The following is a 27,784-nucleotide window of genomic DNA, read 5'->3' on the forward strand; positions in this document are numbered from 1 at the left end:
CTTTCCTTTCTTGGGAAAGATATTGAGTACAAATGTAATGTTGAAACTCGATACAACGCTGGTTAGGCCACAGCTGGAATTTTGTGTTCAGTTCTGGTCACCACATTACAGGAAGGACACAATTGCTCTGGAGAGAGTACAGAGGAGATTTACAAGAATGTTGCCAGGACTTGAGAGTTGCAACTATGAGGAGTGATAGGATCGGCTAGGGTTGTTTTCCCTCAAACAGTGGATGCTAAGAGGTGACCTAATTGAGATATACAAAATTATGAGGGGCCTAGATAGGGTGGACAGGAGTGACTCATTTCCCCTCGCTGAGGGGTCAAGTACCAGGGGCATAGATTTAAAATGATTCATAGAAAAATTTGAGTGGAAAAACATTTTCACCCAGAGGGTGGTGGGCATCTGGAATTCACTGCCTAAATTGGTGGTGGAGGTTGAAACACTCAACTCATTTGAAAGGTACCTGGCTCTGCACATAAAGTGCTGTAACCTGCAAGATAGACCAGGTGCTGGAAAAATGGATTAACATGAGCGGCTAGTTTATTTTTTCTTTGGCCAGCATAGACACGATGTACTGAATGGCCTTTCTACACTGTGCTTTTCTGTGATCATGAAAATCGGGCCCTTGCGTTTGAAAGGACCAATTGGGTGTAAGCTCCTCTTCACGCTGCCGCAAACTGAATTCCTGATTTGAAGATCAGAAGAGAGATATTTTCAAAAAATCAATTGCTTCGATTACTTCATGGTTGTGCACTGACAAAATGAACAAAAAAGCTTGTTCGAGATGTAATTAACACCAGATTGATGTAAGGTACATATATTTCGGAACATGCAAGGTTGTTCCTTATCATCTGTTTCAGGATTGTCAGTACTTTGACATGGTAATCATCCTACATCAAACAGAAAGCTGCGGGAGAAAACTTCAACACCTACATTAGGTTCATCAGGGGCAGCTCTGAAACAGAAGAGGTCCTCCAAAAGATTTGTGTTTAGAAGTTGAAAAAGATCCTATCTGAGGATAAATGAACATTCAAGTCAAAACAGGGCAAAACAAAAGCAAATTTATGGAACAGAAAATGCTGAATAAACTCGGCAGGTCTGGCAGCATCTATGGAGAGAGAAACACCATTAACTTTTCAAGCCATTTTGACACCTCATTTTCAGGTATGCCTGGTGTTACTCCTGGCATGTCCTCCTGCATTGCTCATTGAACCAGAGTTAATCCCCTGGCTTGGTGATAATGGTAGAGTGGGGAATATGAGGTGACAGACTATGATTGAGTACAATTCTTCTGCTGATGGCCCACAGTGCCTCATGGATGCTCAGTCTTGAGCTGTTGAACTGTTAAAATGCTAACCCATTTAGCATGGTGGTAGTGTCAACAACACCTTGGAGGTATCCTCAATGGGAATTAGGGGCTTTGTTGATGATTACAGTTAAGTTGATGTCGCACTGGGCAAGAGCATATAACATCTTAAGTGGACTGATCTGAGTATTCCTTATTATGTTGGTCTTAGGATCATCAGTCCTCCTTATTTAGATTTTTGTCTTTGAAAATTTCTTTTCAGGCTTTATATTATTTAAGATACAATTGCAGTTGAGTAGCAGAAATGAAAATCGGGTGTGTTCTATGAAGGGCAGACAATCTGCTCTGCTGGTTTACCACCCAAATTGAGAGAGCGAAAATTACCTGCTATGTTATTAATTAAACACTGATGGTATTTGACTGGGCAAAAAAACGCGCATGAGTTCAAAGAATAGTTTTCATCTAGAACAATCTGTCCCTCTGAGTCCAGCCTCTTGTGCATTCCCCCCTCCGTTACCACATCACAAGTGGCCGGCCTTCAGCCTCGGCTCCGCACACTGGAATTTGATCTCTCAGTCCCCACAACTCCTTACTTCCCTTTCCTTCTTAAATCCCACCTCTTTGACCATGCTATCTGTCACCCTTTTGAGAATCTCCTTTGACTTGGTGAATACCTTTGTTTGATTGCACCTCTCCTGTCTCCTTGGTATTTTTCTCAAACATTAAAAGTGCTGTCTGACTGGTGAAAAAATTGTGAAGAAAGATATTAATAGAAGAAGTTGGGCTGCTGAAATATTTGGAAATTTTAGAAAAGATAGCGGTGGTCAGTAGGAAATGTAATTTTATTTTATAGTTGAACTTCTTGGTTTTAAGTTGCAGTTATCTCCTGTGCAACACGGTGGAACAGTGGTTAGCACTGCTGTCTCTCAGCGCTAGGGACCCGGGTTCAATTCCCAGCTTGGGTCACTGTCTGTGTGGAGTTTGCACATACTCCCCATGTCTGCATGGGTTTACTCCAGGTGCTCCGGTTTCCTCCTGCAGTCCAAAGATGTGCAGGTTAGGTGGATTGGCCATGCTTAATTGCCCTTTAGTGTCGGGAGACTAGTTAGGGTAAATGCATGGGGTTACGGGGATAGGGCCTGGGTGGGATTGTGGTCGGTGCAGACTCGATGGGCCGAATGGCCTCCTTCTGCTCTGTAGGATTCTATGATATTCTATGGTTCTGACCGTATCGCAGCTAATTAGATCAATATGAAGAGAACACATGCCAGCTTATCAGAACTTATTGGGAAAATGGAGAGAGATTCTTTCAACCTGTCACTACCTATTTTTCTCGCTTCTATCATCCTTGGTTGTTGACCAATTTAGTTATTGATAGACAGGAGTTATCCAGCGTTCGCTGTCTCTCAAACTTCAGTGGCAGTTTCTCCAGCGCTTGATAAGATTTTCAAACTGCTAACAGGATTGCTAGGACAGAGTTGAAAAACAGCTACAGTCAGATGAACTGAGGATAGGAAATGGGGCCGATCTGACCTTGAGGCTGTGAAATCGAGCCATAATTTTAAAGGAGATAAGCAAGAAGTCAACTTGTTCTGTCTACAGTTCAAATTATTAGTGCAGTGGAGAAACTAGTGACATTTAAAAGAGTCTAAGATGCATTGATGGAAACAATCTTGGGATTGTGAAACATCGCAGTGCTATTGAGCCATTGATTTTGATAAGATAGGAGGAAAATTTGACTTCTGGCCCATTTGGAATGATGAAATGAGTATCAAGCATACAATTTGACAACTGTGGCCTATGTGTTGAATGACCTTCTCCCTATATTGTCTGATATTCTGCATTCTTTGATCCATCTTTAAAAGTTCAGGAGATGTAATATAGAGGTTTAAAATTGAAGAAATTAAAAAAAACTTGCAACCAATTCAACAAAAAAGTTGGCAAACATTGAGAAATGCACTATAGAAAGAATTTGGGCAGTTCCATCCCTCAGTCTATCGTGATGCATTCGTTAATTCAGATCCTGGCTGCTTTTTCTTTCTCTCATTAGGAATCTAACCAAATGTCAGCTTAATTTTGAGCTGCTGTTTTCAGGTGTGCATGTGCCATCTTTGGCTTTGTGCCCTAAAACAGATTGTTTGCTGCGTGATTTGCATAAATTCTTCATGTATGCAAATCAAATTTGACAGTGCTCTGACTTATTTGTTCCTGGACCTGTGTGAAGCTTTCATTATTTTATTCGTTTCATTTTTTGATACGAATGGCTTCAAATCTGTCAGAGATGGAAAGTTTGATCTCGAGCATCTTGCAAAGTACCAGTTTTCAAATAACTTAATTTTTTTTTTCAAACTCCCACCAATCTGAGCCTTTGAAATAATTTTAGTTTGGATTTCTGAGTTCCTTAGTTGCGTTAAAGGCTCACGGAGTGTTTGTTGTGAATGCGACGCTAACTCCATTATCATTACTGATTATTTTATTTCATCGACAATTTCCATCAAAAGATTTAATTCGGGGTTGTGAGCTAAATTTACGGATTTACGTTGATTTTAATGATGGAGATAAAATCAAAGTGTTCCTTTTTGAGTTATTGTTTTAAAGAAAATCAAATTAATACAAGCTGGAAAGTAACTTACGGAGATGAAGGCACATTGTGTTTTGACTGTGACCTCGCAGAATATTGGGTATGTTGTGGTTTTTTGGAGAGTGATGGGGGCAAGGAGGGATGTATGAATATCATTAGGCATTCGCCTGTGAATTTACATATATTGGCAACCTAAAATGATGACAGAGTGCTCCACATTTCCATACTTATGTAAATATTTAGACAACTTCTTGCGTCTTATATTGCATTTTTCTTGTGAAATGGTGAACTGTCTCAACAAACTATGACTTAAGTAATAATTGAAAGAATAGTTGGGTTGCTATCCCTTGGTAAATATTTATTGGACTTCTATTATTTTTTTAAAAATTGTGTAGCCAACTGACCTCTGGTTCTTGTAGTTATTTAGCATTGTGTAACCATTTGTGAATTCAAGTAGTGACAGCTTAAATGTGGATCAACTTGGCACACCTTTCTTCTGTTAGGTTGCATCATCTTTTATACGCAAATGGAATGGCTTAAGATTGGTTTATAAAGCATTTCTCACTTTCTGCCAGGGCCACTGATTTGAAGCGGAGAGCCTGTCAACTTTCAAGAATGGGTTAAATTTGTAGTTGTAGGACAAAAGAATATAGGGACAATGAAGCAGAGCGGGCACATGGGATGCAGACAGTTTTAACTGAGCGGCCATACTGTAATTTCTGAGTAATGCCATGATAAATTTATTTTACTTCAATTCTTAATTATGAATCATCACCAGAGCAAATGCAAATCAGTTACGTCATCAAATCTCTAGAGCATATTTCTTTGAGATGCATGTTTTTTTCAGAAATGGCTTTAAACTAGCACTATGAGCCTAGAAATAGAATAATACCTGGTGCCCAACTGGTGGCAGAACCACTGCAAATTGGTCCATAAGTCTCGTTTGGATGGTACAGGTGAACTGCAAGTGTTACTCATGACCCCAGAGGCAGTTCATCAGTCACCAGGTGGGGTTGGCGGGTGGGTGGCAGCAAGATCAACCTGCACGGTTGCCTGCTAACATCTTTGGGAGTTTTGGGGGATGCTGTGAGATGGAAGTAAAGAAGAGGCAGCAAGCTGTTGCTCTCTGTGACACACTTAACACAGAGCCCAAAGGACCTGCCTCCCCCCAACCCTACAAGAAGGTAAGTAAAATCTTAATTTCCAAGTTGCAGTCTCTTTGGGGTCCATTGATTTGACTCTGACGCATTTAAAAATATGTATCTCCCTGCGGTATGCGCAACACCTTTTATGCAGTCCCATTCCTCAAAGAGGCCTGGAAAGAATTTAGGGGCCTGATTTACAAATAAAATAGATCTGACACCAATCTCAGACTCAAGCCATCGATGTCCATTAAACAGCACTGAACAATCCAGTTTCTAGATTATATGGTTCTGCGATGCATAATTGAAACCTTCTAGATCAGTCACTCTTTACAATAGACATTTTACCTTAATCCATTGGGTTTTGGGCAAGTTTTAATTAAAATCTTTAAACATCCTTCTCATGGATACAAAAACTGGATCCCTGTTGGAAAGCCATATTCGACATTCATTCACTTTGTTGGAAGAGAACTTTCCAAGTGAATGCAAATCATTAGTATGAACACAAAGGTGATCTAGGATCTTTAGCACAACGCAGTTATGATAAATTCAGTACTGTTTTACAAGGATAGCCCAGTGTGTCATGGTGTGAATTCAAGACATTGTGAGAGCTTCAATGCTTGTCTGTGCTAAATGATTATGTTCTCTGCATCTTCTCTGAAAGACTGAGTTGATTCTCTTTTATTGCTAATTTATTTGCTAATTCCTTTTATATCAATATATGAACATATGCCAACAAACTGTTCAATTATGCATATCCATGAAACATATTTATACTTCATTTGCCACAAAATGTTAATTTGTTTAAGAATTACTTGATCAGCAGAAGTAGTGAGAGTCTACTATTCACAATTATTGTTTTCACTTTTTAAGGGCATATTCTTATGCATAAAATTCAATATTTATTATATAAATCAGCATGCAGTACTGCTTTCCATTCAGTATTGAAATCAAACTCACTGAATAGCTTGTTGAGTCCGGTAATCTTTTTTTTCATGGGATGTGTGTGTTATTGGCAATGCCAACATTTGCCTATCCTTAATATCCCTTGAGAAGGTGGTGCTGTAGTGCCTTTTTGTACCACTGTGTCTATGTGGTGTAGGTACACTCACAATGCTGATAGGGACGCACTTCCAGGTTTTTGACCCAGCGACAGTGGAGGAACAATGCTATAGTTCCGACTCAGGCTGGTGTGTGACTTGGAGTGGAATTTGCAAGTCCTAATGCTTCCATACATCTACTACCCTTGCCCTTTTGGGTTTGCAAGGTGGTGACAAAGGAGCCATGGTGAGTTGCTGCACTGCATCTTGTACATAGGGCACCCGCCTGTCACTATAATCTGTGGTCGAGGGATTAGATCAAGCAGATGTCAACCTCCTTGAGTGTTGCTGGAGCTGCACTCAACCAAGCAATTGGGGAGTATTCCATCACATTCCCGACCAAGTCTTGTAACTGGTGGACAGGCTTTGGACAATCTGGAGGGGAGTTACTTGTCAGAAAGTTCCCAGCCTCTGACCTGCTCTCATCACCTTAGTATTTATATGGCAGGTCCTGTTAAGTTTCTGGTCAGTGATAACCTGCAGGATATTGATATGCAAATTGTGGGCTAACATCTATTCAATGCTTTTTTGTGACTAACCACAACATACTGCAGGGTACTGTCAAACCTCAGTCAACATTTTCATTATTCAACAGACAAGCCAGCGGTCTTCAAGGGGACTGCTGGGGACTGCCACACTGCCAAGTATTTTTGTAGATTTTTCTGCGCATGTTTTACTTTGTTGTTTGTAAAGTCATAATCATCTAATTGAACTTTTAAAATCCTTTTCTCCTCCGATTTCTATTTGAAATATTTAATCCTGAATGTTTTACACAGTTTACTTTATATTTGAGCACAAAAATGCCATTTAAATTGAAATTTCTGGACTTTTTAATATGTTTTACCTGACTTTCTCTTTGGGCAAAGCTATCAAACTCCACAGAGGTTTTTCAGGAAACCTGTGTTTATAAGAGCAAGGTGAATGACATTCTAGAATCCCTACAGTGCAGAAGGAGGCCATTTGGCTACTATAATTTTTTTTTAATTCATTCGTGGGACATGGGTATCGCTGGCTGGCAGCATTTATTGCCCATCCGTAGTTGCCTTTGAGAAGGGATGGTGAGCTGCCTTCTTGAATCACCACAGTCCACGTGCTGTGGGTTGACCCACAGTGCTGTTAGGGAGGGAATTCCAGGATTTTGACCCAGCGACTGTGAAGGAATGGCGATATATTTCCAAGTCAAGATGGTGAGCGGCTTTGAGAGGAGCTTGCAGGTGGTGGTGTTCCCATGTTTCTGCTGCCCTTGTCCTTCTAGATGGGAGTGGTCGTGGGTCTGGAAGGTGCTGTCTAAGGATCTTTGGTGAATTGCTGCATTGCATCTTGTAGATAGTACACACTGCTGCTCCTGAGCATCAGTGGTGGTGGGATTGAATGTTTGTAGATGTGGTGCCAATCAAACAAGCTGCTTTGTCCTGGATGGTGTCAAGCTTCTTGAGTGTTGTTGGAACTGCAAGTGGGGAGTATTCCACCACATTCCTGATTTGTGCCTTGCAGATGGTGGATAGGCTTTGGGGAGTCAGGAGGTGAGTTACTCACCGCAGTATGCCTAGCCTCTGACCTGCTCTTGTGGCCACTGTGTTTAAGTGGTGAGTCCATTTGAGTTTCTGGTCAATGGTAACCCCAAGGATGTGGACAGTGGGAGGAGATTCAGTGTTGGTAACACCATTGAATGTCAAAGGCGATGGTTAGAGTGTCTCTTATTGGTGATGGTCATTGTTTGACATTTGTGAGGCGCGAATGTTATTAGCCACTTGTCAGCCCAAGCCTGGATATTGTCCAGATCTTGTTGCATTTGAACATGGACTGCTTCAGCATCTGAGGAGTCCATGTTCAAATGCACGAATGGTGCATTTCCCTCAAATTGTTCATATTTCTGGGATGGATGGAGAACAGTCAGCCCAGGTTCCCACTTCTGATCAGTCTTTCATAACCCATTCTGGAAAATGTTGGGTGAAGACAAGGTTTTCCTGGGCTGGGCTGGGCTGCGGCATCCTCTGTGGATCATAGACTCGATGTGGAAATGCCAGCGTTAGACTGGGGTAAACACAGAAAGGAGTCTAACAACACCAGGTTAAACACCAGGTAACATTGGTTGGCTGTAGAGATTCACATTCTAATCAGTATTCTGTAACTTGATTTTGCGTCTCTGTGCCCTGTTTGAGAGCAGATTTCCACTCCATCTGACGAAGGAGCAGCGCTCCGAAAGCTAGTGGCGTTTGCTACCAAATAAACCTGTTGGACTTTAACCTGGTGTTGTTAGACTCCTTACTGATCATAGACTCACCATATTGACTAAAGAATGACCACTTTGAGGGAAATGCTAATAGCTTGCTGGCACTTGTGAAATCGTTGTCAAAGTGAATTTGATTTCAACCTTTCTTTAAAACTCTTGCAAGAAAAGCTCAGTTTTAAATAAAGATCAAAACCAAGACAGTAAATTATTTTCCAATACAACTGAATGTGACAGGAGTGCAGAGCTTTGATCTTATCTGTTGACTTTGGCTTCACTTCACTATCAGCAGCTAAAGCTATATATATAAGGTGCTATACGAGTGTAAGTTGTTCTAGTTCTAATTAAAGTTCAAACTCTCAGGGTTTCTGTGATTAAAACCAACAAGCTACGTGACTTGGCTCCTCTGAGCCGAAAGTAGCTCTTTTTGTGCAAGTTTAAAAATAGCTCAGCGGGTTCTGTACTAAAGGACATATAAATTAAGGTTCTTTGTACACTTTTGTCGAAATTCATTGTCAGCCTCTAGAACGATAAAGTCCCGTTGCCCTTTGAAAAGTCAATTTGTTGAAGTGATGTTGTCCTATTTATAAAACTTAAGATGATGGATGGTATCGGGTAGGATTTTGGTTCAGAGAATAACTTAAGTGCAAATATGAACTAATTGACAGCTCCACAGCCAGGGGCCAAGTGAAAAGCTATATATGAACCAAAATAAATTGTTGTATTGTACCTCAAACAGCCGGCCATTACCAGTTGTTTAAAGTTCTGTTGCACTGTGTTTTATTTAGCTGAAATGTCTATTTTGATTTGAAATCCATGAGAAATTCTTTCATTAAACCATGTTTCCATTTCAGAATGGTGCCTATATTGATGCAGTATTTTCCTAATGAAGGAACTTGTCACATACAGTAGTGAATAATCGTATTTTTTCCATTAATTTGAACCATTTACTTAAAGAGCAAAATGGCCATTATGTCTCATCTTTTTATTTTGTGCGGCAGAGGGCTAAAGGGCAATTAGGGATGGACAATAAAAATACTCTGATACAGTTATGTGGTATGCACAGTTTACACAGGTGAAATGAAGAATGTGCCTTGTTGGCAGCCATTTCTTGTTCTGTCTCAGTCTTTCTACATGCAGACCCAGTATCTGCTTTATTCCTCCTTTGCGATGTTTGCTCAGACAATATTCCACAGCCTGTGATCGTGCTGACATTCAGCTACACTGCTCCTATCTATTGCAGTCTTCTAATTGTATATGCCATGTTCCTATCACATCATTTCTTCACTTTAAACTGCACAAAATAAAATAACCATGTGTCTGAATGGATCTCTACATAACCATAAGCATAGCAATCTAAATTTGTTGGATGGATTTTTCCTATACCCAATTTATTATTTTCGCAGGTGATAGGAATATCCAAGAGAATGACATGCATGTGATGATACTGTGCCTTTAAGAAATATATTTATATTATGTTTTTTGTAAGTGGTATGTTTAGAAATCAGATCTGTTTTGTCAGGTGCCAATTTGTCTAGGAAAACATTTAAATTAGTAGCTTGGAGAACAGGATAAATGCTCATTTTAGACATGGACTGTTTGCTTAAGCAGAGCTAAAGCATTTGCGTTTACTTAGGTTCCCCCTAGGGCTTCAGAGTTTTGATTTGGTTGGTTAACAGAGACAGAGTCATGTGATAATGGGAGGAGCTAAGCTTGCAGGAAAGAAAAGGTTGCAGTTTCATTTTAAAATACAAGCAGTTGCTACCTGGACTGCCAGAAAAAATCAGTGTCTCTCTCTCTCATTATGAAAGCTCCAGGGCTCTTAACCTAAGTCATAGCAAGTATCGCTGTGTTTTGCTCACTAATTTTAAAGAAGGGGTTTAAGTCTGTAAAAGAATTGGAACTCGGTGATGGGTTTGCAGTTAAGAATTATATTTTGTTGTTTTTAAGTATTCAGTTGTTGAAAGCTAAGCTCATTCATTTGGTATAGTTAAACTGTTGTTAAAGTTTGTTTTCATAAAGGCTTCCCTCCCAGCGTGTCAGTAGAATCATGCTTGGATTGAAACATCTTATCCTCACACAAATGCCAAAATAGAAAATTGTTGGGGTCTAATCTGGCTTCATAAATATACCTTGGGGTTTTGCATCTGGTAGCCTAACATACAACAAAGGGAAATATTTTCCTTGAGAACAGTTATACTGTTCCCAACTTAGAGTCTTTGCTTTGGAAGAAAGTGTTACATTATTAGGCGATGCCATGTATATCGCGACATCTGTTTTGTAACTAGTTTCTGTTTTGCCTAGTTTAGCAGCTAATTTTACATAGTGTCATCTAATTTCAGAGACTTGCCAAGTAAAATAATGGTCTTGTAAATGCGCTCACATGATAAAAAAAAAACACTGAGTGCGGGAAAATTAGGCAGCAGCCTGGTCTAGTGAATTAGTTGCTCTATTATGCTGATTGTAATTAAATACATTGTACATCATTCACTATTTCGCTTAGCTCCCACACAAAATACTGAAAACTCATCTTTGTACTGCATTAATATTAATGGTGGGTTTTAATGAGATCCACTGTAACTTGAACTGCATCTAAGCTCTCAAGTGGTGATTTGCTGCTATCTTGAAATTTCTCAATAGTGATTAAATATTAAATTAAAGTCCAGGTCCAGCTAGATACAGCAGTGAATCACTGAACTGGTGCATTATCTCATGATCTTATAGCATTCGGATAGAATAGTAAGTACAGATGATCTACTTGGATAATATAATTCATACCATTCTGTATTTATAATCATCTTGACCTACCTTATGCAACAAGAATGCTTCTCCAGTGTTGCAGGTTTGCAGGTTATATGTGTGTCTTATCGATCACCCTGACATTTTGAACGTTGATGATTGCGCCTGTCCTTAAAACTGGGGCAACCCTCCAATAGAAATTTCTCCCACAAAACGGTTTTGGGGAACAGGAAGATGTATATGGCACTACATCTGAAACAAAAGGTAAACATACAGAATAGCCTTTTTCCCCAACAGGATTGATAATACTGGCGGCACAGTGGTTAGCACTGCTGCCTCACAGCGCCAGGGACCCGGGTTCAAATCCTGGCTTGGGTCATTGTCTGTGTGGAGTTTGCACATTCTCCCCATGACTCCGTGGGTTTCCTCCAGATGCTCCGGTTTCCTCCCACAGTCCAAAGGTGTGCGGGTTAGGTGGATTGGCCATGATAAATTGCCCCTTGGTGTCAGGGGGACTAGTTAGGGTAAATGCATGGGGTTGTGGGGAATAAGGTCTGGGTGGGATTGTGGTCGGTGCAGACTTGATGGGCCGAATGGCTCCTTCTGCACTGTAGGATTCTATGATAATGTAAAGACATTTCTTGCAGCAAGAGAGAAATTAAAAACTGGAGGTAAAGGATGGATTGCTTATCGTGTAGCAAGATTTTTTTTGTATTCTGTCCAGAGGTGTTACGGCTCAGGTTAGAAACTCCAAAGTGTTTTATGAAGCCCACCTGAATCATAAGTTTAGTGTTTTGAATTTGGCTACGATAAGCATGAGATGTTTCACTTCAGGTATGATTCAAGTGACCCACTGGACAGCTTTTATCAAACAGAGTTTATTTAAGAATATAGTTAACATGTATAATAAGAAAATTAGCAAGAACTTTTATCAATTACAAACAAGAAACAAACAATCATGATAATGTATAACCCTTAACAAAGATCTCTAATGTTTCAATTAAACCAATCCCATAGACAAAAGACCCTTTTCGCAAGTTTAATACTGCACACACTAATGCTCATGTAATACTGGGATTGAAGCCATTAGTTGAATTCTGCAGTCAAATGCTCTTGAGACTCGGAACAGTTTGAAGACAAGACAGTTTCCCAAAACACCAGAGAAACTCTGGTCCAGCCCCTAACAACAGCAGATTTTCACCTTTCTGGAAGCCAACAGGGAGAGAGGGAAAACGCTTCTTTTTAGCTTGCTGTCCCTTCTAAAACTAAAAAACTCAAACCTGCAGCTCCAAACTGAAAATGAAATCCCTGTCACCTGACCTGACCTCACAATTTTCTTTCTCCTCCCAACAATGACATCACCGAAGGCTGTGAGCATGAATTTTAAAAAGACTCTTAAAGGTACACTAACATCACAGAAGTGTATGAGAAAGTTCTTAAAGAACCATTCCAAAAGGAGCAGTAATTTTAAACCCTGACAAGCTTGCACTTTATAAAATGTTAGAGTTATTTTGGGCAAAGCAAATGTTTGGCATGAAAGAGTTCTTGGAAGCAACTTTCACAATGAAGATACAAAAGCTCCGCTTAAGGTTAGAGGAAATGGTCAGTTCAAGAATGCTGATCAGGTAAGGAAATACAAGGGTCGAAGGAGGTTGTAGCCATTGTTTATATTTGTGAATCTAACCATTGCAGCACCTGACTATAAATTTAAATTTCCATATACAGATATTTTTCATCAGAATTCTTTACTTATACACATTTTATTCTCTCCCCCCACCCACCCTGCCCCTGTTGCATCCATTATATTTGGTTGAGAGAGAGGGACGTGGACTGTGTTGTGGTGAACAGAGTCATCAATATCCAGAACAAATATTGATGAAAAAACATGAACTCTTTAGTTTACACTCGGTTTTGTATTCTGGAATTGGTCCACTGCAGCACGTGGACCACTGAGCTTACATGTCTGGGATGTACAAAAACAGCAAAGCATTAATAGATTTAACACCATTGCTGCAAGTTTATTGAAAAATAATGGCCCAGATTTTGCTGCGAGCAGTAAAGCGGCAGGGCACGCTGCTGGCCTTGAAGAAAGTGACCACAAAAGTCTGGCAACCTTTGTGGTATAGATTTCACTTCTGATGCCAATTTTCTCTTGGCACCAGCTATAAGGAATCTCCGGCTTCCAACTGCTGCATCAAATAGAATACGCAGTCAATCGCATGAAGAATTCCCAGAGGACATCTCGGGAAGTAAAATGCTCTGACTATCCTTCACGTTTTAATTATTTAACAATGAATTAAGTAATGGATACAAGCAAATTACTGCGGATGCTGAAATCTGAGAACAAAAGAGAAAATGCTGGAAAATCTCAACAGGTCTGGCAGCATCTGCGAGGACAGAAAAGAGCTGACGTTTCGAGCTTTGACAAAGGGTCATCTGGACTCGAAACATCAGCCCTTTTCTCTCCTTGCAGATGCTGCCAGACTTGCTGAGATTTTCCAGCATTTTCTCTTTTAGTTATGAATTAAATAAAGATTCATTTACATGGTGTTAAGGTAGAAGCTAAAATACTTCATCATAAACCTGAAAAAAATCATTTTTTATTTATTAGAAATCAGTGGGAAATAGTTTTAAAATTAGAATGGAGAGATGTGACATTCCACAAATATAAGATTAGTTTCTCAGGGCCAGGGAAGTTCTTCACCATTAATTATGACTCGGTAAACAATTAAAACTCAGTTGCACTTCACTCAGCAAAGTGTAACTTTGTTGAAAGTTCTTAGTCAGGCTGATAGCGTAAAAGTGGAAGTTCACCTCAAATCAGGTCATTCGAAAAGATTTCCATCTGCAACATCTTCAACAGCGCACCCTGTGGAGGATGAGGGTATCACTGACAGCCATTTCTACATAGACAGAAGTTACTGTCAGCTTCACAGTTCTAATGTTGGTTAACAGTGACCATTTTGCCATCGTTATAACTCTAAAATGTAGGCCATTATGTTGTGCAATACATGCAGGTAAGTATTCCCAACAGAATTCAAACTGTGCCTTCAATAAATTTCATTTGTAAGCAGTAGGACCATCATATCAATTGGGATTTCACTACTACCCACTTTGGGTGGTGGAGGATCAACAGTAACTTACATGATATATCAGATATTAACTGTTATTTCTGAGTAATCAACTTTGTGAATCACTTTAACCAAAAGAGAAAATGCTGGAAAATCTCAGCAGGTCTGGCAGCATCTGTAAGGAGAGAAAAGAGCTGACGTTTCGAGTCCAGATGATCCTCTGTCAAAGCTGGTCGGAGAGAAGAGCAGTACACTCTTGTAAATCACTTCAACTTTCAATACCTTGCAATAATTGTTCAGCAATTTTAATCATTCAGTTAACGTCCATGTAGGTGCCAATGACATAGAATTAGGAAAGTGGTTCTGCATAGAGAGTATGGGGAGCTAGACACCAAATTTAAAAGCGGAACCTCAAAGGTTATAATCTCTGGATTGTTACTTGAGCCATGCATAAATTAACATTGGGCACATAAAATTAGAGAGATGAATACACAGCTCAATGACTGGCATGGGAGAAGTGGGTTCTGGTTTGTGTGGTACTGGCACCAGTACTGGGGAAAGTGGGGGCTGTACCATTGGAATGGTCTGTACATGAATCGTGCTGCGACCAGTGTTGCAGCGAACTAGGAAAGTAGAGGGGTTTTTGAACTAATTAGTGGGGGCAAGGGATCAAATGTGGAAACATGTGGTGTATCAAAGAGTAGAGGCAGGGTAAGAGAAGAAAATAGTAATCTGGGAAATTAGGGTTGGAAAATTGCAGGAAGGAACAGAGGAAAACAACCTAAGAATGCACCAAGAATAAAGACTAAATGTTATAAAGATAACAAAAAGAAAAAACTAAAGACTCTGTATCTGAACGCAGGTAGCATTCATCACAAAAACAAGTTAATTGCGCACATTGAAGTAAATAAATATGATCCAATACTCACTATAGAGTTCTGGCTGCAGGATAACAAGGATTGGATCCTTAATATTGAGGGGTATGTGGCATTCAAGAAGAATAGAAAGCAAGGTAAAGGTGATGAGGAAGCACTGTTTAATCAAGGATGACATTTGTGCAATATTGATTTATTATTGTCACATGTATTAGTATACAGTGAAAAGTATTGTTTCTTAACGCGCTATACAGACAGAGTGCAGAATGTAGTGTTACAGTCATAGCTAGGGTGTAGAGAATGATCAACTTAATGCAAGGTAGGTCCATTCAAAAGTCTGATGGCAGTAGGGAAGAAGCTGCTCTTGAGTCGGTTGGTATGTCACCTCAGACTTTTGTATCTTTTTCCAGACAGAAGAAGATGGAAGGGAGAATATCTGGAGTACGTGGGGTCCTTAATTATGCTGGCTGCTTTGCCGAGGCAGCAGGAAGTATAGAGAGAGTTAATGGATGGGAGGCTGGTTAGCATGATGGATTGCGACCAGGGTTGCAGCGAACTAGGAAAGTAGAGATGATCTTGGTTCAGGCTTGATTTGAGTGGCGATGAGAAATTATAGGGGAAAAAAGTTGCTAGTGGGAGTGGTCAACAGACACCCTTATAGTAAGCACAATGTTGGACAAAGTATACAAGAAGAAATATTGGGTGCTTGTGATAAAGGGATGGCAATAATCACTGGAAAAATCAGATTGTCAGTAGTAGCCTGGATGTGGAGTTAATGGAATGCTTTCAAGAGTTTCTTGGAGTAGTGTATTCTGGAACCAACCAGAGAGCAGGTTATATTAAACCTGATATTGTATAATGTGACAGGATTAATTAATGACCTCAGAGTAAAGGCACCCCTCAGTAGCAGGTGACCACAATATGATTGAATTTTACATCCAGTTTGAAAGGGAGAAGAGTCGGTCTAAGACTAGTATTTTAAACTAGTATTTTTAAGTAAGGGTAACTGTAGGCATGAAAGCTGAGCTCGGTGAAGTTACCTGGAATACTAGGCTAGGGCATACATTAATAGAGAAGCAGTGGCAGACATTTAAGGGGAAACTTCAGAATATTTAGATTAAATATATTCCTACAATGAAGAAAAGATCTAAAGGGAGGTCCCACCATTCATGGTTAGCTAAGGAAGTTAGGGAAAGCATCAAATTTGAGGAAGAAGCATATAGCTGTGCAAAGATGAATGACAGGTTAGGTTATTGCTGTTTTTTATATTCTGATCTCCCTCCCTCCTTGAATGAAGTTCCATCAGACTGCAAAGAAGTGACCCCTCTATTCACCAAGGGACAGAGGTAGAAAACCGAAAACTATAGCCCAGTTAGCTTGATGCCTGTCATGCGGAAGATGTTAGATTTGATCATTAAAGTAGTTAAAGCTGGGCACTTAGAAAAACTGAAGGTAATCAGGAAGAGTCAACATGGTTTGTGAAAGTGAAATCATGTTTAATCAATTTATTAGCGTTCTTTAATGGATAACAGGGAGCCTGTAGATGTACTGTACTTGGATATCCAGAAGGCGTTTGATAAGGTGTCACATCAAAGGTTATTGCATAAAATAAAAGTTCAGTGTCGGGGGTAACAGATTAGCCAAGATAGAAGATTGGTTGGCTGGCAGGAAATGGAGAGTACGCACAAATGGGTCTTTGTGTGATTGGCAGAATGTGAAGAGTGGAGTCTGTGCCGAGGCCTCAACTTTTACAATTTACATCAATGACTTAGATGAGGGGAGCGAAAACTTGGCATTTGATTTGCCAAGAGAGGTCGGAAAGTATGTTGTGACGCAAGAGGTTTGCAGAGGACATAGGCTGGGTGAGTGGGCAAAAATCTGGCAAATGGAGTATAATGGGGGGGAAATGTGAAGTTGTTTACTTTGGCAGGAAGAATAACAACACATTACTTAAATGGAGAATAGCTGCAGAATTCAGAATGCAGAGGGATCTAGGCATTCTTGTGTTTGAGTCACTAAAAGTTAGTATGCAGGTACAGCATTTAATCAGGAAGGTTAATGGAATTCTACTTTTTATTACATGAGGAATTGATCATAAAAGTAAGGACGTTGTGCTTCACTTGTACAGGGCATTGATGACACTGCATCTAGAATACTGTGTACAGATTTTGTCTCCTTAAGGAAGGATGTAAATGCGTTGGAGGCAGTTCAGAGGAGGTTACTAGATTGATACCTGGAATGAGCGGCTTTTCTTATGAGGATAGGTTAGACAGCCTGGGCTTGTTTGCAGTGGAGTTTATAGAGTAAGGGGTGACTTGATTGAAATATATAAGATCCTGAATGGTCTTGACAAGGTGGAAAGAATGTTTCCTCTTGTGGGTGAGTCTAGGATGAGGGGGATGCTATTTTAAAATGATGGTTCGCCCTTTAGGACAAAGATAAGAAGAAATTATTTATGTGAATGTTTCCAATTCAACATCCAGTACATCAAACAAATGTCTGACTTTAGAACCCTGCTGCAAAAGGTGGGACAGGCAGGGTCATTCAATATTCTTAAGGCAGAGATAGATCATTTCTTCTTTGGCAAGGGAATCAAAGGTTATCTGAGGTCAATGGGAATGTAGAACTCGAAACGCAAACAGAGCAGCCATGATGTTCAATGGCAGAGCATGTTCGAGGGGCTGAATGGCCTATTTCCATTTGATATGTTCATGTGTCGTGATACTTATACCCAGGGAATTGTTTTCCTGTGTCTGCCAGAAAAAAATCCTAGCGCTGATCTTTCTCTTCACCCAACTCCACTACATGGTTTCTGAAAGAAAACACAATTTTAGGGAAACAAGATTAGTTTGCTTTCATTCATATCCTAATTCACAATCGCACAAATATTCTAATTTACAATCTCTCCATGGTAAATGCCAGATGCGAACTGATAAAATTGCAGTTTGTACATCTAGAAAAGCTGTTGCCTGGTAAAGAAGAGCATCTGTATCCACAAATTGAATGAAAACACTCGCAGGGTTCACATGGTGGGCAAGGCACATTTCTATTGGATTGCTCTGACATACCGTCATGGACTATGTTGTTCAAACCTGTGCTGCTCGCACAGCAAGTTCCTGTTACCAGTTTGACCAACGATGCAGAATGGAGGCAACGTGATCCCCATAGGGAAAAAAGAAGGGACATTTTGAGACCAAGTCTATATCTTGAACTGCTTTCATTTGCCTCCTGGCTGCCAGCTATTTGATTAACTTTAGCTCAGACCTAGAGATGAGTTGCTGTCAACCTCATCATCCTGGGAATTGCACATGGCAGTGGTCCTGAATGCGAGAAAGAAGAGACAAAATAAATAGATATGTGTCAGCCAGCCCTGTCTTTCTGCAAATCAGAAAGAAATAACTGAATAACTCTGTCACTTGTCAGTCAGTGCTCTATTCTCAAATCAACATGAACATTTGCCCATATCATAACACTGAACACTTTCACTCATGGTCACTTGGACATTTTCAGATAAATCATCAAAATTGGATGAGTTTGTCAGCTCAGAAATGTTGATGCCACGTTAAAATCCTAAATGTCGTTATGTTGTCATCTTGTGCTTTCCCCAGAAAATGCCTATTTATGGAATTGGTAAAATCATGTGTATGTAGTCCTGTAGATTCTCCATAGGTTTTGTTAAAAGTTTAGTTTAAATGCTCACTTTTTAATCTTAAAAAAAAACTTGAATTCATAGTTATATGACAAAATGTCAGAAGTTGACGCATTAGCAGTCTTGTTCAGGGAACTGAAAAGCCATTGCTATGTAGTGGATTCAGTACTAACTGCAGGTATTTCATTAATGAAACCCAATTCTCTTTGCTGCATGAAGGTGGGGATTGAGACAGCACTGCTGGAATTGCTGAACTTGGTCATTTTGTATCAACTACTTTTTTAAAGCAGGGGAGGGATTTACAATATGCAGTATGACCATTACTGCAGTGCTAGGTTTGTTCGATGCACTGGATGTTGTGTTGGAAAATCTATTAATTTATGTCTATACAGTTGGTATAGGTGTTTGCTAAACTCAGGAAATATATACTGTTTGCAGTGGAAAGATACCATATAACGTAATGGAGACTTGCAGACTGCGCTTCTGTAGTTCATTGATTAGTATTTTGTACCTTGTTCAATTGGATTTTGCTGCAGTTTTAGTTTTGTTTTTAGTTTATTTATTAGTGTCACAGGCAGGCTTACGTTAACACCGCAGTGAAGTTACTTTGAAAATCCCGTGGTCGCCACACTCCGGCACCTGTTCAGGTACACTGAGGGAGAATTTAGCATGGCCAATGCACCTAACCAGCACGTCTTTCAGACTGTGGGAGGAAACCGGAACACCTGGAGGGAACCCACGCAGACACAGGGAGAACGTGCAAACTCCACACCGACAGTGAGCCAAGCCGGGAATTGAATCCGGGTTCCTGGTGCTGTGAGGCAGCAGTGCTAACCACTGTGCTGTACAGCCAGCACTGTCATTGAGGACGTTTGAATTAAAGAGACCAAATATAGCTTGCCTCACAATCATGCAATATACAGAGGGGTTTGTGCTTGGTTGGCATGCCCATCGATTATGTATTGAATCTAGCTGTCCTTGATCCTTTATGTTTCACTAGCAAGTTTGCTGACAGCTAGGGGTGGCATTTATTACAAAAGGATAGAGCTGTATCTACTCAGGTATACGTTGGGGAAATGCAATATATTTTTGTATTTTATTTAAATTTAATCTGTTCTATTCGAACATCTGCTCGTTGCAGTAGTGATGTGGTTGCAGCACTTGCTTCACTAACATTGAAAATTCAAGAAGTAATACTGAATTCGTACAGGTACACGACAGTGCTTTTTAAATTTTTTTTACATGATTGCAATTGTTTTATACACTCCCGCTAAGATTTACTTTTAAAGGATTCCACTAGGATATAGATAGCTGTCTCGTTGCTTGAATATTTTATTACCCATCCTGATTTTCGAAAAGTTATTTGCTCTTATTATATTTGTCCTCAAAGTGGTTGCCTCTGAGATCAGTGCTGAGACATGACACTTCAATTCCGAGAGTTGGTCCCTTCGCAGCACTCCAGCTTCAGCAATAGAACATGCTTAACCCACTGAGACACACTCAATGTTTTTGAAGCAGTGAAGCAGTTTTAGTGTTCCTGTTAATGTGTTAGGTTCTGACTTTAGCAGAGCCATCTCTATTCTGAAGATTTTAGATTTAAAATAAAAGAGAGATATATTAAAATTGCATGTTCTTTTGTAATGGGTTCCCTTGAAGTAACATGACATCCCACTCGCGCATGCGCTGCCTGTTCGTCTGTCATGTTGCAAAAACCTTATCGCGTTAAGTAGCTGGATGTGAGGGATTTCTATCCAAATTTTGGGTGAAAGTTTGTTATTTTGGCAAGCAACTCATTTGATGGGTTGACGATGTGTTAACCGCAGTTAATTACACTGCTAAGGGGTGAACAATGCACAGCATAAATGATGCCTCAGCGTTAGGCTGGGGTGCATCCATCCATTGTTACCACACACGTATGTGAAAGGTGGAATGCTGACGAGATAGCAAGAACAGAAAGAAATGACATTAATTATTTAGAATTGAAAGCTGATTTCTTTGCCTTACAAACTTTCTGTACACATAACGATCATGTACATAGAAATCATAGAAACCCTACAGTACAGAAAGAGGCCATTCGGCCCATCGGGTCTGCACCAACCACAATCCCACCCAGGCCCTACCCCCATATTCCTACATATTTACCCAATAATCCCTCTAACCTACTCATCTCAGGACACTCGGGTTAATTTAGCATGGCCAATCAACCTAACCCGCACATCTTTGGACTGTGGGAGGAAACCGGAGCACCTGGAGGAAACCCACGCAGGCATGGGGAGAATGTGCAGACTCCACATAGACAGTGACCCAAGCCCGGAATCGAACCCAGGTCCCTGGAGCTGTGAAGCAGCAGTGCTAACCACTGTGCGACCATGCCGCCCTATTACATACTGCCATTGCGATGGAAGGGGAGCTAGTCATGGAATGGGTGGAGTCTCCCATGGGGATGGTGGAGAGGGTTTTCCATTGGGAGGATGGTTGGTGGGGTGGGGGGAACCTGTGGGAGGGTGTGTCTAAATCCAAGAGTGGGTGGAGTCTCCTGAGTAGTGACTTCAAAGAGGCCCATGAGGCTGGCCTCTTGGAGTATGAGGTCCCTGATTGAGGTCACAACTGCCCGCCCAATCAGGGAATCCCACTTGTATATATATATGGGAATGCCAGGTCCACTGGCATTCCTGATTCTGACTGTGTACCTGAAGCACTGTAGGAGTGGAATAAAGTTTGTCAAGAAAGGGAATCTGGTGAATGGACACCAGGGCCTCAGGAGTTATTTAATCCTGGAGGTTGGGGAAGCCTCTTGAGGATTCGGGGGGTTGTCATTGGGGGTCAGTGTGGATTATACAGTAGTTACCCAGAAGTTAGAAATGGTTTTAATTCTCCAAACTTTTTCTGCGCAACTATTGATATAAGACAGTCGGAATCATCTGAAGTTTGTGATTTAAATTACATTTTCAGATGGTTCCAATCGAAAGTTTACATTTCCCAGACAATTGCCATGCAATCCTCACCTGGAAATTTTGGGATGATGGGAGTGGGGGTGCAGTGGCAGTGGATGCATTCCTCAGCGCATCTTTGGAGTACTCCCCAGATACAGTGCTCTGGAGCTTGGAAGTTACAGTTTGTGTCCAGTACAGAATTACATTGAAATATAACTGCTGCAGATGGTGTTTGGATATTCATCACCAGACTAACACAACAGGCAATAAGTATAGTTAACCTTTCCAAACAGATAACGCAGGTTTAAAGTAATCAGCACCGACAGTGAATCCACTTATTTTGCTTCACTAGCTATTCAGCTTTCCACTGAATTGTGAAGTGTAAGTCAGCAGCTTTTTAACATTCGACTCTGTAGTTGGTGGATAACGGACAAATCCTCCAGCCGCCTCCTCCCCCTCCCCCCATAACTTTCCTTAATAAATGGTGGCATAAAAACAACTCCTAGCTATTTCTCAATAATTAGTTCAAGAATCCTGTTGGTGGAAAGGTAGGAAACATGCACAAAAATAAAACGAAGTTAACAAGCTGAATAAAAAATACTTTTCGCCATTGAATGATATATCTGTTTATCAGCCTTGGAGCTTGGAGAATTGGACAGTCGAGCCTAGAGCCATCTTCATGTCTATAAATAATGACAGGTCACCGTGGAGTTTTAAACTTGCATCCGTTTCATTGGCAGGAAGCACTCTCGAGTGATTTTCTGACTAGGTCGCAGCGTGGTTATACTTAGCTATGAATTAATTTAGCCTCAAATGAGTCTCTTTTTTTCTCTCAAGCTTCTAAATGGAACACCACCCAACAATGAGATTTTTCCCACCTTGCCACTGCAAACGTTTGCCGCATCTGGATTGATGGTGCAGTCAGAGAAAAAAAACTTGCATTTATCTCGTGCCATTCATGACCTCTGGACTTCCCAAGACATTTTGCAATGAACTAGGTTGCTTTGAAGCAGTGGTGCTGTTGTTTTGTAGGAAATGCAGCAATAAATTTTCATACACCAAGTTCCCACTAATGGCAATTAAAGGATTGACCCCACAACCTCCTTTTGTGACATTGGCTGAAAGATAAATGTTGGACAGGACACTGGGGGATCTCCAAGGCTCTCCTTTAAATCATGTTCATGGAATCTTTTACATCCACCCGAGAGGGAGGACACGGCCTTCTTCGTGTAATGTCATACCTGAAGGACAGCACTGCCAATGGTGCTGCATGCTATTGGTACTACATTCAAGTGCCAGTTGAGTTTAGATAGTAAGTTTTCTCGAGTGGAACTTTAACTCTCTGATTCAGAAACAAGAGTTCTATCACTGAGCCAAGTCAAACATGTTAAACATGATGAAGGGGCGTAACAATTACATAGATGTTCCAGGCAGGGGATGGTGTCTGTTCAATGGCATGTAATGGAAAGATGAGTGAAAATAGGAAGAGGCAATAAAAATAAGTTTAAATCCCTTAGTGAGTGTGGAGTCCACAAATCTTCCATACATTTCATTTTAAAACTGTACTGTTTTTGAATCAAAGACCATTGATCTATTTAGTCTACTTTTACAAACTATCTATCAGTTTCCTACAATTACATTCCATTTTAAAACTGTACTGTTTTTGAATCAAAGACCATTGATCTATTTAGTCTACTTTTACAAACTATCTATCAGTTTCCTACAATGATTTGAGAAATAAAAGGCCTGCGTCTTTTATCTTATTAATGGTTCACCAGTCCGTGACCTTAAATCTGCGGTAGTTTTCTTTTCCAAAACCTTCCCCTCCCCTGCCTGCCGCCCTGCTGAAAATCTCTTCCATCATGTAACCTCTTACAAAAAGTTGCTAACATTTCCTATTTTCTCGTGACGCTCTTAACTGTAGAGCTTGCTTCCTAGTCTTGGAATACTGGATTCTGATTTCCCTCCCTGTGAAGCCTTAAAGATCCGTATCAAAACTATCCTCATCCACTTTTCAGAGGTTAAACATCCAAGGAAGATCTCATAATTCAAGCCTCAAGTTCTGGAATCATTCATATAGCCCTCCTCTAGACGTTCTCCTTTGGTTCCATGTCTTCCCTTTGGTACAAAGGTAATAACTGAACCTAGTACTCGAGATGTGTCCTCACCAGCTTCTTCACCATCTGTGACCACTGAACCTTATGTCTTGTTTCTGCACTGCCAACATTTAATATGAAATTTTCACTCCTATCCAAAGGCACCATTGTACAATATTCGCTGCTCTTAAGTCTTGTAGAAAAATTACAAGTAACATTGGTCTTGACCGTGACTTTGGTAACTGTGCCTCTCTGCCATCTTTCCCTTGCCCCACCAATCTTCCTTGTTTACCTCTCAGCCACCCATCATGTCATGTTTTGCAAGTTATGTCATGACCATACACCTTGTTAATGTCCACGGCCTCATCCTTATCCAACAGATCTTGGCCTTCTAAAAGAAATCCAGTTAATTGGTCTGACATGTCATGCACCTTCTGAACTATGCAGGTTTGTTCTGCACAGACATGGGCTTTGTGGGCGGCACGGTAGCACAGTGGTTAGCACTGCTGCTTCACAGCTCCAGGGACCTGGGTTCGATTCCCGGCTTGGGTCACTGTCTGTGTGGAGTTTGCACATTCTCCTCGTGTCAGCGTGGGTTTCCTCCGGGTGCTCCGGTTTCCTCCCACAGTCCAAAGATGTGCGGGTTAGGTTGATTGGCCATGCTAATATTGCCCCTTAGTGTCCTGAGATGTGTAGGTTAGAGGGATTAGTGGGTACAATATGTAGGGATATGGGGGTGGGGCCTGGGTGGGATTGTGGTCGATGCAGACTCGATGGGCCGAATGGCCTCTTTCTGTACTGTAGGGATTCTATGATTCTAAGCTTTATCTCATCAATATTAAAAGAAAGTTATAGGGACACTGGTGAAGGTGTAAAAAAAAAATTACAAAGAGGATACCAGGCCAGATGGTTACACTTCGAAAAGATGAGGCTTAGGGAGTGATCGACACAGGTCTTCAAGGTTACCAACGGATTTGTAAAGCTAGATGTAGAGAAGATATTTCTTCTTATATGCAGGGTCCAAAACTAGGATGTAAAAATATAAGATCGCCATCAGTAAATCAACTTGAGAACTTAGAAGAAACTTTTTTAATCAAAGAGCTTAGAATGTGGAACTTACGACAGGGGAGTAGTCGAGGAAAAAAGCATAGATGTATTTAAGGGGAAGCTGGTTAAATATGAGAAAAATGGAATAGAACGTTATGCTGAAAGAATTAAATTAGTTGAGTGGGAAGAGATTAATGTGAAGCCTAAATACTGGCAGGGACCATGCGGGTAAAATAGCCTCTTTCTGTGCAATGTATTTAGGGTGAAGATGATTGGCCTAGTGTATTATCACTGGACTATTCATACACAAACTCAGCTAATGTTCTGAGGACCCGGGTTCGAATCCTGCCACGGCAGGTGGTAGAATTTGAATTCAATTTTTAAAAATCTGAAATTAAGAATCCATTGATGACCATGAAACCATTGTCGATTGTCAGAAAAACCCATCTGGTTCACTAATGTCCTTCAGGGAAGGAAATCTGCCGTCCTTAACCAGTCTGGCCTCCGTGTGACTCCAGAGCCACAGCAATGTGGTTGACTCTCAACTGCCCTCCAAGGGCAAGTAGGGATCGGCAATAAATGCTGGCCAGCCAGCGACACCCACGTCCCACAAATTAATTTTTTAAAAATGTAATGAGTATTGAGTGAAATAAATCAAAATATTAATTAGAACTCTCAGAAGTGCTCATGGCTCTGAACTGCTGGTCATCTAACTTGTTACAGAGATGTCCCAATTGACCGTTTGTCTAAATCGTAGTCGAGGCAAGTATACTGCATAGAAATACTTCTCATTTAAGTTGGCATTGAAAAGTTTAGGTGGTGCAATATGCTGACCGGTATTTTTGTTCATTAAAGCTTCTGCATGGAGGTGAGGATCAACACAGGAATGTAGCTGGCTCAGTGGTCTCATTCTGTTATTATTTCTTATCACAGTAAAGCCAGGACAATAACCATATTCGTTGTTACTCAGGTTTATATTTGATTGGGTGGCACGTGGCCAGAATTGGTTTTGTCACCAGAATCAAAATTTGAAGTGTCAAGCTTTTCAACATTTTAATGTAGACTTAAAAGTTCTGATCAGGAATATTACTTCGGGGGAAATGATTACATTGAATTTTGTTGGTATTTTATTGATTATTCTGTTGAGAAATATATCACATGGATGCTGAAGAATAGAATCTGGCTAACCACATCAATATAAATAGCTTTAGTTTACAATATAAATGCACCCACATTTTCATTTGTACTTTGCATAAATGTTTGGTTCTACAAAGGGCTTTGCTGTGGATGTAGCTTTCTTATTTCGAAACATTTGATTTATTATTCTGATTATACATTTGTTTCATTTTGTACCCATTCATAATTTTGAATTTAACTGTGCCACTTGTTCATCTCTGTTTCGAAGGTTTCTCAAACCATTTCTGCTACAATCATTCTCTGAATTTCAGAGAAAGAAGGAAGACGTTCACAGTTTGTGACTCGATTATTCATTCTGTTTCTATTCCCTGTTGCAGGGACTGATGATTCTGCTCCAGAATTTACCCACGATGCACTGGGGAAACGAGGAGATGAGTGTTCTTCTGGCTGAGGCTTACAGACTAAAATACGCATTTGCGGATGCACCAAATCACTACAAACGATGAAACCAAATACTGAAAAGAGAAGTCTAACTGTGAAAGCTCTAATTTTTCATCTGTATCTCGGTTTTTTTTGTCACAACTTTTTAAGTAACCCCGTTCATTTGGACTTAGCATGTTGTACTTAATACAATAATTGAGTTATTTTGCCGACTTGGAAATGAAAAGCAAAAGTTAATTTAATGTAAATTTGTCACAGTACTTGCACCAAATTTACAGGCACAAATCTTAAGTAAACTGTGCAAGTTGTGCTAATGGGTAAAATGATGGGTAAGTCCCTTCGCTTAAGAATTGGATATTTTGGATATAATGGTATGTGAGGCTTTCTGAGTAGCCTTCTGAGGATTGGCTTTATTTTTTATCAGCCTCTGCTTATTTTTAACCACGGTGCTTTGGAGCACTGTGTTCACTCAAAATCCTGCCTGAGCACAAAACCGTAGCAAATATAATTGTGCCACACAATGTAGGCAATTGGGAAAAAAAAACCCTTTGGGTTTTCAGAACTCTAGGAAAAGCTCCCATTTAGGAAGTGATGTCACCCGCACACTTCCAAATAGCTGGCTTTTCTGGATCCTGATGAGTTTAACTTGAGCAGTGGGGTGATAAAATCACTGTTGATTTCTTACAGCTGTTTACAGAAGTTGAAATAGTGCCTGACATCAAATGAAATGTACCCATAAGTGAACTATTTATGATCTCTCTATTAAAGTCTGCTCTTGCTAAATACCTGAAACGTTTGTCTTCAAATGAAATGTTGATTTATGATCAATTATGTAATTTTTTTCATGATTTAAGATTGAAAATTCATTGTTTTTTCCACCTGATTTTTTTTTCCTTTCCAGGTAGTGGTTCCTAGTCACTCTTCCATGCTCCAGTATACCAAAGATTCTACCACAGTACTCACTGTCTGTGGCTGTTACACATACAGGAATTGTAACACACAATCTTTGTCACACAATGATTTTCTTTTGTCCTCTCCCGTCCCCCCCACCCCCCCACCCCCCCACCGTCCATGCCAGGGACCATGTCAGAGACTTGCAGATCTGCTTTGTGCTAAAGCAATTGTCATATATAACAGAGACTTGCCTATTGCAGTGGAACATTTGTACTTCAGTTTAGAAATTGTGCGGTGCAGAGCCTATTTATGTATATGCTACTTACATTATTGTAAATAGAAATGTGACCTGTAACTGAAATAAATTACCAGATAATAACCGTTGTGTTCAAAAATGGTGGATTAACCTCACAAATGCATTGATTTTTGATGCAAGTTGCTTAAACTCAGCTTTGTCAAAGGGTCATCTGGACTCGAAACGTCAGCTCTTTTCTCTCCTTACAGATGCTGCCAGACCTGCTGAGATTTTCCAGCATTTTC

General features: G+C 40.3%; 1 protein-coding gene across 10 annotated transcripts in view; it reads left to right on the forward strand.

The window, feature by feature from the left end:
- Window positions 1-27,135, forward strand: part of tbc1d22a (TBC1 domain family, member 22a) — a 395,279-nt gene extending 368,144 nt beyond the window's left edge. For all 10 annotated transcript variants that reach the window (XM_078235533.1, XM_078235530.1, XM_078235534.1 and 7 more), the window contains one exon: window positions 26,287-27,135. In XM_078235533.1, the coding sequence (XP_078091659.1) occupies window positions 26,287-26,415 (129 nt within the window). In that variant the 3' untranslated portion in view covers window positions 26,416-27,135. The remainder of the gene's footprint in view (window positions 1-26,286) is intronic.
- Window positions 27,136-27,784: the final 649 nt, after the last annotated feature.

Source organism: Mustelus asterias, chromosome 19, assembly GCF_964213995.1.
Source record: "Mustelus asterias chromosome 19, sMusAst1.hap1.1, whole genome shotgun sequence".
Taxonomy (NCBI): domain Eukaryota; kingdom Metazoa; phylum Chordata; class Chondrichthyes; order Carcharhiniformes; family Triakidae; genus Mustelus; species Mustelus asterias.